This window comes from Protopterus annectens, chromosome 3.part0 (assembly GCF_019279795.1).
Source record: "Protopterus annectens isolate FY-2018-M chromosome 3.part0, PAN1.0, whole genome shotgun sequence".
Lineage (NCBI taxonomy): Eukaryota > Metazoa > Chordata > Ceratodontiformes > Protopteridae > Protopterus > Protopterus annectens.
The window spans coordinates 781,951,941-781,967,484 of record NC_056731.1 but is presented as its reverse complement, the minus strand read 5'-3'; the positions used below and the strand labels follow the sequence as shown (position 1 = coordinate 781,967,484).

The window sequence follows — 15,544 nt, the reverse complement described above, 5'->3', positions numbered from 1 at the left end:
CAGTGCTAAAATGTCTAACTTTTCTGCATTACTTAACTAAAAAAAAACAGACTCTTCATCCAGGAAACCTATCCTCTCCTAAGCATGTCCCAGTGCAACACCTGAAGACATAGCCAACAAATTTAGAATCATTTTATAAACTCAATAACCTCCATAATAAATTCTCCCCTCCCCCAAAAACAAAGATTAGCATCCCCACAAACTCTATACCTCTTCCAAACCATCCTAACTCCTCTCTAAAAACAGTATCAACTAACTATGTAAAGTCATTAATCTCTAAACTTAAACCTTGCTCCTCATCTGTTGACAAGCTACCCTCTTACTTCCTGTACATTGCCTCCGAACCTCTTGCCTATCCTGTATCCATCTTAATCAACCGATCCATTTCTGAATCCTATGTTCCCCACTGTATGGAAGAATTTCTTTACTCTACCCATTCACAAAGGGGGCAACTCCTCAGACATATCCAACTTCAGACCAATTGCCATACTCTCTCCACTCTCAAAAATCCTAGAGAAATGCATTCACAAGCAGGTAATGCATTATCTTCACCGGGAAAACATTCTCACTCCCACACAGCATGGTTTCCGTCCCAAGCATAGTACAACTACTGCACTCATATCATTCATCAACATAGTCTCCCTAGCTCGGGATAACAAACTTGTCTCATGCCTATTCCTTGACCTTTCTAAAACCTTTGACACTGTCTCTCACCCACTCCTTCTAGATGAACTCGCTAATTAGAAGTTATGTACCTACCATAACGTTCCATGTTAGTTGTCTTCTCTCGCCTTCTTTCTTGCTGGATGGGTTCGGAGCCGATCCTCGGCTCCGACTCGGCACTTGCTTTAGCTTGAGAACTCCTTTTACCAGCTCGAGGCAACCCTATATCCCATGATGCAAGGCGGAACTACCTCAGATCTCGTTTGGTAGCTAACCTACCCTGCTAAAGACTATCCTAACAATTAGGAACACAAGTTCCTAATAGAAGTCCTCATATGAAGGCTCAGGAGGAAAACAACCTAATAGGAACTCTTCAAGATCTGTCCAGGCCAGGGGGAAGGAGGGAGGGACGCAAGAAAGAAGGCGAGAGAAGACAACTAACATGGAACGTTATGGTAGGTACATAACTTCTAAATGTTAAGTTGTCAATCTCGCCTTCATTCTTGCTGGATGCGACCGCGTCCCTAGCACCTGCATCCCGGGTGGCTCAATGGAACAGACTCTTGAGAACTGTGGAACCAAAACTGGCCCTATCTCTGGAGGCCAAGTCCAACTTGTAATGAGAGACAAAGGTATGAGGCGTAGCCCAAGTAGCTGCTGCACAAATGGTATCAATGGGTAGTCTATCCTGAAAAGCTGCAGAAGTGGATAGACTCCTGGTTGAGTGTGCTTTTGGTTTAGAAGATAGCTGTTTGCCTCTAAGAGAGTACACATAGGAAATGGTAGAAGTCAACCATCTGGATAAGGTCACTTTAGAAACTGGAAGACCTATCCTGTTTTCTGCATAGGAGACAAATAATTGGTCCGATTTTCTGAATTGTTTAGTTCTATGCAAATAGTACCTGAGCTGACGATGGACATCCAAAAAATGCAGTTTCTGTTCAGCTCTGTCGGAATAGTTTGGGAAAAAGACTGGTAGATCTATAGATTGGTTAATATTGGTTTGAGACACGACTTTGGGGAGAAAGGAAGGGTTAGTTCTTAATGATACCCTGTCCTTATGAAAAAACAAATAAGGGGAACGAATGCAGAGAGCTTGAATCTCGGAAACCCTTCTTGCAGAAGTGACAGCCAGTAAAAATATAGTTTTCCAGGTCAATAACTTCAAAGAACATGAAGCAGACGGTTCGAAGGGAGGTAGTATCACGGATGCCAACATTAAGTTTAGATCCCATTGCGGAGGAGGATGCTTTATAGGTGGTTTTAGGAGAAAGACTCCTCTCAGAAAGGCCTTGCATAATCTATGAGACATAATGTTATTGTCATGCAAGCCAACATGATACTTGGAAATAGCAGCCAGTTGTACTTTGACTGTAGATGACGAGGATCCTGAATGAAAAACCTCCGCCAGGAAATCTAAAACAGAATGTACAGGAGCAGCAAAGGGATCAATATTTCTGGAATTTGCCCAAATAGAAAAACGTCGCCACTTGCTAGCATAAACAGTCCTAGTGGACGACTTCAAAGAAGACACTAAAATGTCTCTGAGTCAGAAATCATCGGTAGCCTGGCTAGGGAAGGAAGTGGAGCAACCAAGCAGTGAGGTTGAGAGAATGAATGGCCCGGTGCTGGTGACCCGACTGGTGGATCAAGAGATCCGGAACTGGGTCCAGATGCCAGGGCTGCACCAGAAGGTGACGATGCAGAGACGGAAAACAAATTTGTCAAGGCCAATATGGGGCAATGAGGATCAACTTGGCTCTCAAAACAGTGGCTTTCTGAATGACTTGTGGAATCAAGGGAAAGGGAGGAAAAGCGTACAGAAGTCCCCGGGGCCAATCCTGGGTTAGAGAGTCTCTCAGGGGTTGGCCTGGAAGGGGAAAGAGAGTGAAAAAAATCGGGGCACTTGTTGTTTTGAGGAGTAGCAAAAAGATCGCAACAAGGAGTGCCCCACTTCAGAAATATCTGATCCACTACAGATTGATTGAGAGACCACTCGTGAGGCATCAGAATGGATCTGCTCAGCCTGTCCGCCAATAGGTTGGACCTGCCGGGGATGTGCGTTGCTATCAGAAACCGCTGAGAAGAGATCGCCCATTGCCAAAGTCTGAGAGCTTCTCGACATAACGGATAGGACCTGGTCCCGCCCTGTTTGTTGATGTACCAGACCACGGACATGTTGTCCGTTTGTACTGCAATAGTCCCGTGGGAAGAAAGTCGTTGAGGGCTTGCAACGTTAAAAGCACTGCTCTCATCTCCAGGACATTTATGTGCAGATGGTATTCTATGGGTTGCCACGTCCCGTGGACCATCCTGCCCTGATAATGCCCCCCCCACCCGATCAGAGAGGCATCCGTAGTGGCTGTGGCAAATTGAGGAGGGGAATAAAGGGTCGGCCCTGATGAAGAAGAGGGGAAGATATCCACCAGTTCAGATGAGCTCTGCACGACTGTGTGACTAAGATTTCTTGCCTCATCGGAAGACTGTGGTACGACCACTGCGTGAATAGCATCCACTGCAGAAGACGGATGTGGAAGCGAGCCAGTGGTAGAAGAACAATGGCCGCGGCCATAAGACCTAGAACCTTCAGTATAAATCTGGCTTTGATCTTGTTGCTTTGCAATAGAATCCGAACGAATTTTTGGATGTCCAGAATTCTTTGATCTGTTAGTCTGGCTAACATTTTGACAGTGTTTAATTCTGCGCCTATAAAGGTGATAGATTGGCAAGGCAGCAGAGAAGATTTTTCGAAATTTACTGAAATTCCCAAACTCCTGCAAAGCTGTAGAGTGTAGTCTCTGGACTGAAGAAGCTGACACTTGGTGGTGGCGGAGAGGAGCCAGTCGTCCAAGTAGGGAAACACCTGGAATCCTTGACGTCTCAGATGAGCTGTGACCACTGCCATGCATTTGGTAAACACTCTGGGGGCTGAAGTGAGGCCAAAGGGCAGTGCTCTGAATTGGTAATGACTGGTCCCTAGCCGAAAGTGGAGAAACCTTCTGGAGCGTCTGTGAATCTTTATGTGATAGTACGCATCCTGAAGGTCTATAGAGCACATCCAGTTGTCCTTGCCCAGAAATGGCAGAATGGACTGAAGCGTGACCATCCGGAATCTTGCCTTCTTGACAAATCTGTTTAGATTGCTCAGGTCTAATATTGGTCTCCAATCTCCCGTCCTTTTGGGGACCAAAAAGAATCTCGAGTAGACGCCGGATCCTACCTGGTCTGCCGGCACCGTCTGGACGGCTCTTTTTTCTAGGAGTTTTGAAACCTCCTGTTCTGCCAAATCCCTTTGACCGGGTGAGATGGTTGGAAGGGATTGTAGAGGTACGGGAAACCTTTCGAAGGGGATTTTGTAACCCTCGGATATGATCGACTGTACCCACATCTCTTGTGATAGGGATTGCCAGGCTACTGGGTACAGTGAAATCCTTCCCCCGACTGCCTCCAAGGGTGGACAGTCGGGCAACACCTCAGGGATGCTGAAAGGGCTTCTCAGGAAGAGACTCCCTGTTGCCCTGGTTCTGAGGACCCCCCCCTGCCTCTAGGGTGGCGTCTAAACTGACCATGTGCGTCCGGTGTAGCTCCTTGGGCTTTACAGAACCACATCTTCCCCCCCTTCTGACCCTTAGGATATGGTCTAGAAGGAGTGGAAAATTGGACTCCAACGGCAGAAAGAGTTTTACCGTCCTGCTCACACCTGGTCAAGGTATCCTTCACCTGAGGTCCGAACAAAGCCGAACCATCAAAGGGGGTATTAGTGAAGGACGCCTTAAAGGGGTCTGCAAAATTACAAAGCCGCATCCAGGCTTGGCGTCTAAGAGCAACTCCTATGCCTGCGGCCCTGCTCACTACATCGGCCGCATAGGATATGAGCCGCATGGAGGAGTTAGATATGGAATTCAGGATTGCAAGCTGCGAGGCAATCTTATCTTGAGCCCCAGCAGCAGAAGAATCCTGGACTACTTCACCCAGTTCCTTGAGAATATCTCGTTAAAGCCTGGTGAAGTGACAAAGATAATTCAGCGAACGCATAGCAAAGGTCGCTGAAGAAAACATCCGCTTTCCATACCTGTCCATGGTCCTAGAATCCTTGTTAGGAGGATGGACAGGTACTGAAGGATCCGCCAGTTCCTTCTTAGTGGCCGCCGCCACCACCATAGCATCCACAGAGACACCCTTGGAAAGGAACTGTTTGTCCGAAGGGGCCGTGATGAATTTGGATGGTCTCCTGGGGACAGGTTCCACAGAATCTGGAGCCGCCCACGCCTTCCGAGCCACTACTTGCATAAGTGGGTCGAAAGGCGGAGACACCCAGGAGGTGGAGGGTCGGAATCCAAAAGCCTCCAGGTATACCGATTCATCCTCGGAGGGGTCAATGGAGGGCCAATTCCCCCTCTGTTTGAGGAGCTCAAGGATGTCTGAAAAGGAGACATCCTCAGAGGGGGACCGTGGGGAACCCTCTGACTCATCTAAGTCGGTATCAGATGTAGTAGACTCAGGGGAGTCTGTGTGTTTCCTCTTACACGTCCTCTTCCGAGGGGGTTCCCCTGCAGGATCAGGAGAAACCTCGGAAGAGGAGGAAATTCCCAGTGGGGAAACCTGGGGCGATGGATCCCTAGGCCTGAGAGCAAGAGGCTAGCAAGAGGCGTCTGCAGGCACTGATGAGGGAGGAGCTAGAGGGATGGACCGTTGACCAGGCTCAGAGGCCAGGACACTCCTCATCACCTCAAAGGCTCCCCTCCCCGGGAGGCCGGAATATCCCCACTCCGAGGAAACAGGCATTCCCGGCTCCAATGAGAGGGAAGGCTCCGAGGCCGATGTCGGCGCCGAGCTTACCAAAGCCGAAGCCCCGAGAGGGAGAGCGGGGTCGGACAAGGGTCCGATGCCACTAGCCCCCTCGGAGCCGACAATGGAAACCCGACGACCGGATCCCTCCAAGGAAGGCCTCAAGGAGGAGATCGGAGCCGAGGACGACGGAGCCGAAGGATGTATCGGCTCTGGCATCGAAACAGTCGCTGTCCCGAGAAGCTCCGGCTCCGAACTCTGGTGTGGAGTCGGAGGAGGAAGTTCAAGGGGTGAGGCTATAGCCGAAGTCTGTTGAGACGGGCTATGGAGCATTTGGACCAGTGCCTGAGACTTCAACAGCCTGCTTACCACCCTCTCTAAGTCATGGTCAGACAGCCTGGAAGATCTCGAAGATCGGCTCCGATGGCTCCGCTCCGACAAAAGAGGAGACCCCGGAGCCGAGTGGATACTCAGTAACGAAGGGGACCGAGATCTCTTTCGGGACGAAGCCATCGGAGCCGAAGTCCCCTGAACTCCAGATGGAGCCGAAGGTTTCTCGGCTCCGATGCTGGATAAGGTGTCGGCTCCAGCCGGAGCCGACAAGGCCACAGTAGACAAGGTATCGGAACCGGCCGGTGCCGAACCTACTACTTTTATGGTAGAAACATTGGTTCAAGCCGGAGCCGATCTCGGCTCCGACTGAGCCGGAGCCACCGGAGGAGGCTTGGATACTGAAGCCTGAGCCTTCGGTGGCTTAGAAGGTTTCCCAGACCCTGCTTTAGAGGGAGAACCTTCTGGCTTAAGTAAGCCATGGAGGATAAGCTTATTCCTCCTTTCCTGCAGGACTCTCTGGCTAAAAGAGTGACACAAAGCACAGGAGTCCTGCAGGTGCAAAGGCCCCAGGCAATAAACACAAGAAGTGTGACCATCTGTCAGAGACATTTTCTGACAGCACGAGTCACACTTCTTGAAGCCTGAGACCTTGCCTTCCCTAGACATATCCTAGGAGGAAGTAACACACACAAACCCCAACAAACACACAAAATTAATCCCCTACACACAACACACAGGAAGGGATTAACCAATGGGGTTTTAGGCCTAACTAAAACTTTATACTAAAGGTTATAAAAAAAAAAGGTTATAAAAGTTTGAAAAACAAGGGAATAGGGTGGGCTGTAACTCACTACAGACTATACTATGAATAAAAGGGGAAAATAAAACCCTAACTAAGCTTTTCTGATTTTACCAAGAAAATCACTTACCTCAGCTGGCAAAGGAGACTTCTTTCGCTAAGCGGCAAACGAGATCTGAGGTAGTTCCGCCTTGCATCATGGGATATAGGGTTGCCTCGAGCTGATAAAAGGAGTTCTCAAGCTAAAGCAAGTGCCGAGTCAGAGCCGAGGGTCGGCTCCAAACCCATCCAGCAAGAATGAAGGCGAGATTGACAACTTAACATCTTACATTTCTCTCCCCCTACTATCTCCTGGTTCTCCAGCTCTTTACCCACTAGGAATCAGTTAAATGGCTCTCTGCACTATCCATCCCTCTCACTGTACAAATGGGAGTCCCCCAAGGGTCCATATTGGACCACTACTCTTTAATATTTTGACCAACTTGCTCTACTCCTCTTGTCCCCTGTCATCTCTTGTGCAATATGCTGATGACTCAACTGTTATAACCATTGCTGACAACCCAACTGACCTCCACTCACCTACCCAGGCATCCTTCCACACCACTGAGACTTGGCTTAGTGATAACAAACATACGTAATCAAAAAAAAAAACTAAGCTCCTACTCTTCCTCCCTAAAAACATCACCATACTCAAAAGTACATCTACCATCTTATCCTGCAACAACACTATCATCTCAGCTGAATCTAGTACTAAATTGCTATAGGTGTTACAATAGATGATCAGCTTAAGTTTGATCTCCATATTACTAACTCGGTAAAAAGAAAACTCATCAGAAACTTGGACACCTTTTCCGTAGCAAGAAATACTTAACTAACACTGCCCGAATAATTCTCTCCCAGGCGTTATTACTCCCAACACTCCTGTACAGCTGCCACATATTCACAAACCTAAATTCTACACTTATTTCCAAGCTTGAAACTACATATAATAAGATCAGCAGATTTGCAGCTAACCAAACCTACAAGTCACACCACTGCATAGCACTACAGCAACCAGACTGGCTAGAATTCTCTCAGCTGCTCCAACTATACCAACTACAAATCATCCACTCTATCCTCTACCTACCCCTCCTTCTACCCCAGCCTCTCCACTATCATATCCAAATATTCCCCTGCAAGGATGCTACACAGCTCACAACGAGAATTATTAGACATCTACAAACCCAAAAAACAAAACAGGCTGCCTTTCTCTATAACTATAACCCAGTTATATCCTGGAACCAACTCCCCTTGGAAATAAAATCCCTCCAGCATAGCATAGCAAAAGTTTCAAATTACCCACAAGGAAATACCTAAAAACAAAGTGGTCTTGCCACTGTAGCCAACCACCCTGAAACCACCATCCTTTCACCTATTTCACCACCTCACTCTTAATGTATCTCTAATACTATTCCCCTGCCTCTTCTACCTCTTCCCTTCCTCTATCTCCAACCACTCTTAATTCTTACAGTCTCAAAACAACCTACCTGTCTAGTCTGTCTCCTATACTCTACCTCCCCTACATCTCCTACTAGCCATTCTTACTTTCTTTTCTTGTTTCCAAACTCCTATACAACTAGATCCTACCCACTTTAAATAAGCATCTGCCTATTAACTCATTCTGCTCTAAGCATCTTAAATAATATTGTAACTAGTCACATTTTCTTCTGCTAATTGTTTAAAACCTTGTTTGTAACAACTCACATACATGTCTGCCAATTGTTAATACCCTGTATAAATGAATTGCCTTTGGAGCTTTATTTCTCTCCAGGTCTCTGCTTGTAAGATCCTATAGTTGATTGTTACTACTATGTTACTAAAATTTAATAAATCGTTTTCTAGTCTTAAGGAGCTTTTCTCCCCAGATCTCTGCTGAAAATGAGCCAAAAGCTCAGCCAGACTAACCTGGTTAACAAATGTAAAATACATAAATGTTTGCATCTCTTCATGTTACTTCCAGGATGAGCCTGCAATTGGTCCATATGGATCAGTGCTCTACCCAGATAAGCAAATAAAATAAAAATGAAGTAAAGAAATCACAAGAGGAAGGAAGTAATTTTAGCACTTGATTTTAAATGTTTATTGTAGATATAAACGATTCTATACTTAAATGAAAAACAGAAACATGACTGTTACGTATATAAACAAACAAGTCTGCATATTTATAGGCGACTGACAAAACAAGGAACAAGTAATACTTTGCATACAAAATAAATTAAACTGAAGAATCATGGTCATGTTTACATGCCCACAAACAAGTTAAACAGATCTGCACAACTACTCACCCAATCTTCTAAGATTAGGTAGCATATGTATGATGAGAAGCCTATAGTCAGGTTCACTCTTAGTGACAGGATTCAGACGAAGGTCCAAGTCTCTTAAAGCTGTCAAATTCCGAAGATGCAATACTTCGGACATTGAACTGATGTTGTTGTAATACAAATTCAGTCTTTCCAAAAGCTTCAGATGTTGAATACCCTACAAATAAAATCCCAAAATTATAAATGTACTGGTAGAATTAATTCCCACAGAAGGATTTTAGTTATTTAAACACCTTTTTTTTTCACTAACGCACAAGAATATACGCACCACAGTGAAGGTATACATTTCTACAAGAAGAAATACATTGTCAGAGGCTGAAGATGCAAAACCCTGCATATACAAAAGTACTGACTATGCCTCAATAGCGATCAGTTGTGATACATATTTCAATTACAGTATTGCAAAAGGGGGGCTAAGGGCAGCTCTTAGTATTATGTTTTTTTATCATTTTATAAGTAGAACACATAAAATTTATCTACTTACTTTAACAGATCCGTTTATGAGTTAGGTCCGTCCTCCATAAACTGTTTGACATCTACGTGGAGCATGGCAGAAAGTTTTGATATAGAAATGGATTTTAATCCTAAGAGCACAGATGCTATGAAACATGGTGATCATTTTGGGAGGAGGATGACTCTCGTTAGTAATCCATTATTGCTACTAAATATACTAGAATCCAATAAGCTAGAGATCCCAGGTGTAGATCTGAACTGGTTTCGAACATCTCTGAAAGAACTACAGAATAAAATGTTCAAACTGAAAAGATTACAATGGCAATGTCTTCATTTGGAAGCTTGCCTGCACTTTAAAGTGGTACCGCTACAGCTGCTGATTGTTAAAGTTCAGATGTATGGGGATTTGTACTCAGAGCTTCTGAAGAAATGGCAATTTTTGAATCTTGGAATGAGTCTTCACTATATGAGACTTTTGACCGAGTTCTTTAAGCCCATGGAGGACTCATTATTGAGTGAAGATGGTGTTACAGCAGCTGACTACTAGTATACTACGGATGTTTGCCTGCTAGCCTTTGATGAGACCTCCAGGAGTGTTGCACACTATGACATGAGACTGCAGAGTTTAAAGAAGAAGAAGAAGTTAGAGACAGATCATGCAGATTTTAAGGTTGGCAATGTTTTTTCATTGCCCAGCGGTAACCCCTCAGCTGAACAAGTCTCAGATAAGGATGGTCCCTCAGCTTCAGGGATGGACAGTGAATGAACCACGGGCTGGGTTACTGAAGACATCAGCTGTGGAGGAACACAATGTTATACCAGATGTTCACAGGAAGGTCCCTACCATTACCACCAAGAGTTTTTTCCCAGTTTACTGGGCCCAGTCAAGAATATGAACTTGTCCAGGTTGGGTCAATCACACAGTCGGGGCAGGAAATGACAGAAATTGTCAGAAGAATGAGTGCAAAGAATTGGAGCCAAGAAGGTGTGGGACCAGGAGAAGGGTTTCTGATTTGGAACATTTTTTTCTCTCCGACTGACTAACAGACTTCCCTTTTGGACTGTGGTTTGACTTTCACTCCATCAGTCAAATCAGACTCAGGTGATGTAGTTCTAGATTTGAAGTTATTTGTTAGGAATGTTATGCTTAAATGCATCTATCCACATGATACAAGACCTATTGACTTTAAGAAAAAGAGCACTTTTGTTCCCTCCCTACATCCACTTTTAGAAGCGTTCTCCAGAACTTGTGAGACAGATGTAATTAATACTTTGACAGATACATGAGGTAGTAAACGGTTCTTTAATTTAACTCAAAGCAAGTATGCAGCTATTAGAGAACTACAAGAACTTGATGCCATACACATCCATCCAGTGGACAAAGGTGGTGTAACTGTGATAATGAACAAATCTTTTTATTATGACAGTATGAATGATATATTAGATGACTGCAACACATACATGCTGATTATAGAAATTTCAAGTAGATAAAGTCATCCAACAAGTAGATGCATTGATTTATATGTAGCTTGATTTCTGATGGTCTCTATAAATATTTGCTTGCAGAGCATCCATTAGTTCCAATGCTACATGATATATGCTCAAGATCCATAAGAATCCTTTAAGGCCACCTAGGCGGCCGATAATATATGGCCATAGTTGGTTGACTGAGTCTCCCTCTCTCTCTCTATATATATATATATATATGTAGAGAAAAAGTTGCGACCAGTTTTGGGTAAGATATCCTCTGTTCTTAGGGATATGAAGCAGTTTTTACAAACTTTGTATCGATGTATTGATAGCAAGAGAGAGACCCATGGTTGCATAATGGTTACTCTGTACGTGTGCTCTCTTTTTACAGTCATTCCTAATGACATAGGGATCGAGTTAATCAGATCTTTTCTTTCACATAACCGTGACTATTCTAATAGCCAGATTAATTTGATTTGGACACCCTTAGAGCTGGCCCATGAGAATAACGTGTGATAGGAGTACTACCTGCAACGCTCAGGGGTTGCTATGGGAATAGTATGCGCCAACAGTTATGCAAATATTGGAAAACAGCACAAGTACTTGAAGGTAATTTATATTCTCAATATATTAAATTTTCTAAAAGATATGTCAATGATGTAGTTTTGCTATGGAATGGTTCATCTGCATAATTATTTTAGTTTGTTAAATACTCAGAGATGACTACCTCTTTGAGGTTTACGGTCAGCTCCTCACAGTCTGAAATTTGTTTTCTAGATGTTAGAATTACTAAGACAGCAGACCTGCAATTTACTACTGATGTGTACAAGAAACCCTGTAAGAGGAATAATACCCTCCATAGAAATGGTATGCACCCAAGATATAAGAATATTTTAAAGGGATAGTGCATGAGGTCATCCAGGTTAAGTAATGAAGATAGTGATTTTGATGATGCAGATGATGCAGTTATTGAATTACACTGATTTTGTCAAAAGAGGTTATTCAAGGAAGGAAGTAGATACCTCTATATGTGAGGTATACAGTAGGAGAGCCAATAGAGCTAGACCTTACTTCTCCTCTGACAATGGTGCCTATGGCTTGACTGGTGTTACACAGAGTACCCTGAGAACAAGGACAATGTTGGGATTTCCTTGTTCTATTCTGGTGACGTTAACACAGTTTGTGAGATTAAGAAGAACTGGCCCATTCTTACAGCTGATGAGAAAATCAAACTGAAATTGTGGGTGAACAAGCTCCCTTAAACATTTGTTGTGTTATAAGAGCAATGATGCCCCTAGAAGTTTATCAAAATGTTTAGGGACCTTTCCTTGTAGGAAAAACTAACCAGTCCTTGAGAGAGCAGATCCATGAGCATGTGTATGATATACTCATATCTAAAAGTATGAGGGCTTTAGCAAAGCATGCTAATTGTTATGATCCAGCACACACTTTCAAATTCATGGCTTTACAACTTATGCATAAAGATTTGAGACCTGTGGACATTGAGAAAATGTAAACTGGAGGTCCTGAAGCAGAACCTTGGGGGAGAAGGCCTGAATGAGTAGATTGTCCAAATAAGTTAAGATCTGAACACCTTTCATCCTGCAAAAGGCAATGAAAAGAGCGAGGCATTTGGTAAATACCCTGGGGGTGGTAGAGAGGCCAAAGGGTAAAGCAGAAAACTGAAAATGCAAGGAAGAAACAGAGAAATGCAAAAACTTTCAGAAAAGGGGATGGATGTGGATGTGAAGGTAGGCATCCATGAGATCCAGAGAGACCAGAAATGCCTGTGAAAGAAGATGAAGAAAAAGAGGGAACAAAGGGTAAAGGGACAACATCCAAAAGGAGGGAACCTTTTGAAAGGTGTTGAGCTGAGAAAGGTCCAGAATTGGTCTTCAGGTGTCCTCCTTCATGGGAACCAGAAATATTTTGGAATAAAAACTCTTTCCTTCTTGGGCAGGGGGCACAACCTGAATGGTGCGCCCTGGGCCAAAAGAGCATAAAGCACTTTTGGAAAGAGAGGAGGTGGTTCTTGAGGAGATTAAGGGATGCCCAGAAAGGGAGCAAGATACTTCCATACCATGAAATATCCCTGTTGGATGATGGCGGAACCCAAGACTCTGTTGTGATCCTTAACCAATTTGGAAAAGACAGGGAAAGACAAAGGGACAAGGGAACTTGGTAGAGGGAAAATGGAAGCAAATTGTCAGATGGAACTTGGTTTGTCCTGAAAGAGAGGTTTCTTAGAAACAGGAGTCTGAATGGACTTAGCAAGTGGTACATGTCTAGAGCCCTTTTTACCCTTGGGTGGAGGGTGAGACGGCCTGCGAACAAAAGCAGATATGTAATGGTAATTCCTCTGAAATATAGGGATAGGAGAAACAAAAAAATGTGTCTGCTCCTGCAAGGCCTTGCCCTTATCCTGGAGGGATTTAAAAAGTTCAGCAGCAGAGCCAAAAAGATTTTTATTATCTAGAGGGGCATACAATAATTTGGCCTTAATGTCATCAGGCAAAGCCTAAAGATGAAGCCAACACTAACGCCTCAGAACAAAACCAAATGCAGTAGCCTTAGAAGAAGCTACCACTGTATCATAACTGCACTTAATGGAGTGGTGAGCCGCTTGAGAGGTAGAATCCAACAGCATTAAAATAAAAGAGAGGATAAGGAAGGATCCCAACTAGGCACTTATCTGAAAGCATCAAAAACAACGAAAAGGCACCCAGTAGCAAGCAGCAAGTAGCAAACAACGACCACAGTATCCAAAAAGTTCTTTAATAAAATCTCTGACGTCTCGGCCAAAGCCTTCAAGGAGAATAAAATTGTATACAAGCACCCACATTTTATAACAAACTAGTAACTCAATTAAACAATTAAGCAATTAATTAAGCAACACTCTCCAATTGAACTCAGCATTGAGCCCACAAGGAGACATAGTTTTATACTTTAAAATAAGCAGAGCTTCTTTTTGCAGTAACACAGTTTTAACATCCTGCTAACAATACATTATTGGCTTAACTTGTTCTAAAATAGTGGCTTTTAAACCTTCACTATTTTTGTTATGATATTCTAAAAAATGCAAAGCTACAGGGCTTTCAAGAAAGAAGAAGACGGTCTCCCAATCCCTTTTCCAGTGTTGGAAGGAAGATTCCTTTGTCTGTTAATGCGGAAAACAAGCTTTTGTTTGAGGAATTGGAGAAACTAATGTGGAAAGAAACTGCTGTACTTATAATATATGTGGTCTTCAGAAATATATAGAGACAGATACAACACCCAGGGGTCTCAGAGTTTTTAAAGACCCCTCTACTCCATTTGACCTTTCTTTGTACTCTGATTGTGTTTTTCACAAGAGGTGGGTCAATGCTGCACATGTCTGTGTTACTGAATGGTTACATATACTTATTGAACGTGATTCACTTAAACAAAAAGAATTGTGTAATAACATCAAAAAAATGTATACAGATTTATCCAGTACTGTTTCTGTGGCTATATTTGATGAGTTTCTATCTCAAACTAATCAGAAACTCAAGGAATATGAAGCTACTTTAGTTGAGCGTAAAAAAGGCAAACTTCTCCGTGATGTGCGTGACTATGAAGCCAATCGGGCTTTTTTGTCTAAAGCACAACGCACGAAAGTGCGTAAACAAGTTAGGTTTCAGTCCGGTAGACAGATGAATGTTTCTCATGTGTCTTCAGCGTCGGAAGGGGGATATACACCTTACGAAGACGGAGAATATGAAACTGAGTTTCCAGTATTACCAGCGGCCCAACAAAGGGAGAACTTTCGCTCTACATTTCGTGGAGAGGCCGCTACCTCTTTTCATCATCAACAGGGACAGAAACGGACATGGGACCAATCTTCTTTTCCAGGTGGACAACGTTATGGACATGGGGGATATAAGAGGGGTAGAAAATGAACATGTATCAAATAATTTAAGGTATTGTAATACTGCAGATTATGTTATTAATTTATCTGGTTATGATTTTAACTGTGTTGAAATGTCTTTACTTAATAGGGGTTTGAAATTTATCCCCACAGTTATTAATCCCCTTCATGAACTTAAAAAAGATATGTATGTGTTTGGCAGGAAGTTACATTTGAAACATTTCTTTAGTAACTGTTCGACGTCTTTAAATTCTGCTGATACATTTGATAATAATAGTTCTGGTGATAGTTATTTTTCTTGTTTTTCAGATGAAGCTATTAATGCATATTGCCAGCTAGACACTACTAAGATACCCACCACTAGTAATTTTATTCCTGGTTATTTAAATAATGACATATGTCAGTTTGTTAGTTTAGTTAATTTTTTTACTGAACTCAATTATGAAAAATATATGAGTAATAAAACTAATGTTGATTATAACTTGCAATGGAATGAGTGGCAAGCTTTAGTTGGGCTCAGTAAAAGAACTGACATAATTTTCAAACCTTCTGATAAAGGTAATAAGCTTGTTGTTTTGAATTCTGCTGATTACTTTTCTATGTGTATGGAACATTTAAATGACAGTAACACTTATAAAGTTATATCTTACTTTTCTATGTGTATGGAACATTTAAATGACAGTAACACTTATAAAGTTATATCTGTAGATGTTTATTTTAAATCAGTTCAGGAATATTTAGATTTGTTAAATAAAGGGGTTAGGCTAGGTTATTTTAGTTCCACTGATGTTA

At 42.9% G+C, this 15,544-nt stretch overlaps 1 protein-coding gene across 1 annotated transcript in view; it reads right to left on the bottom strand.

The window, feature by feature from the left end:
- Positions 1-15,544, bottom strand: part of CEP72 (centrosomal protein 72) — a 1,336,989-nt gene that overhangs the window by 1,090,405 nt on the left and 231,040 nt on the right. Inside the window, exon 3 of the mRNA XM_044065699.1 lies at positions 8,908-9,100. Coding sequence (XP_043921634.1) covers positions 8,908-9,100 — 193 coding nt within the window. The remainder of the gene's footprint in view (positions 1-8,907; positions 9,101-15,544) is intronic.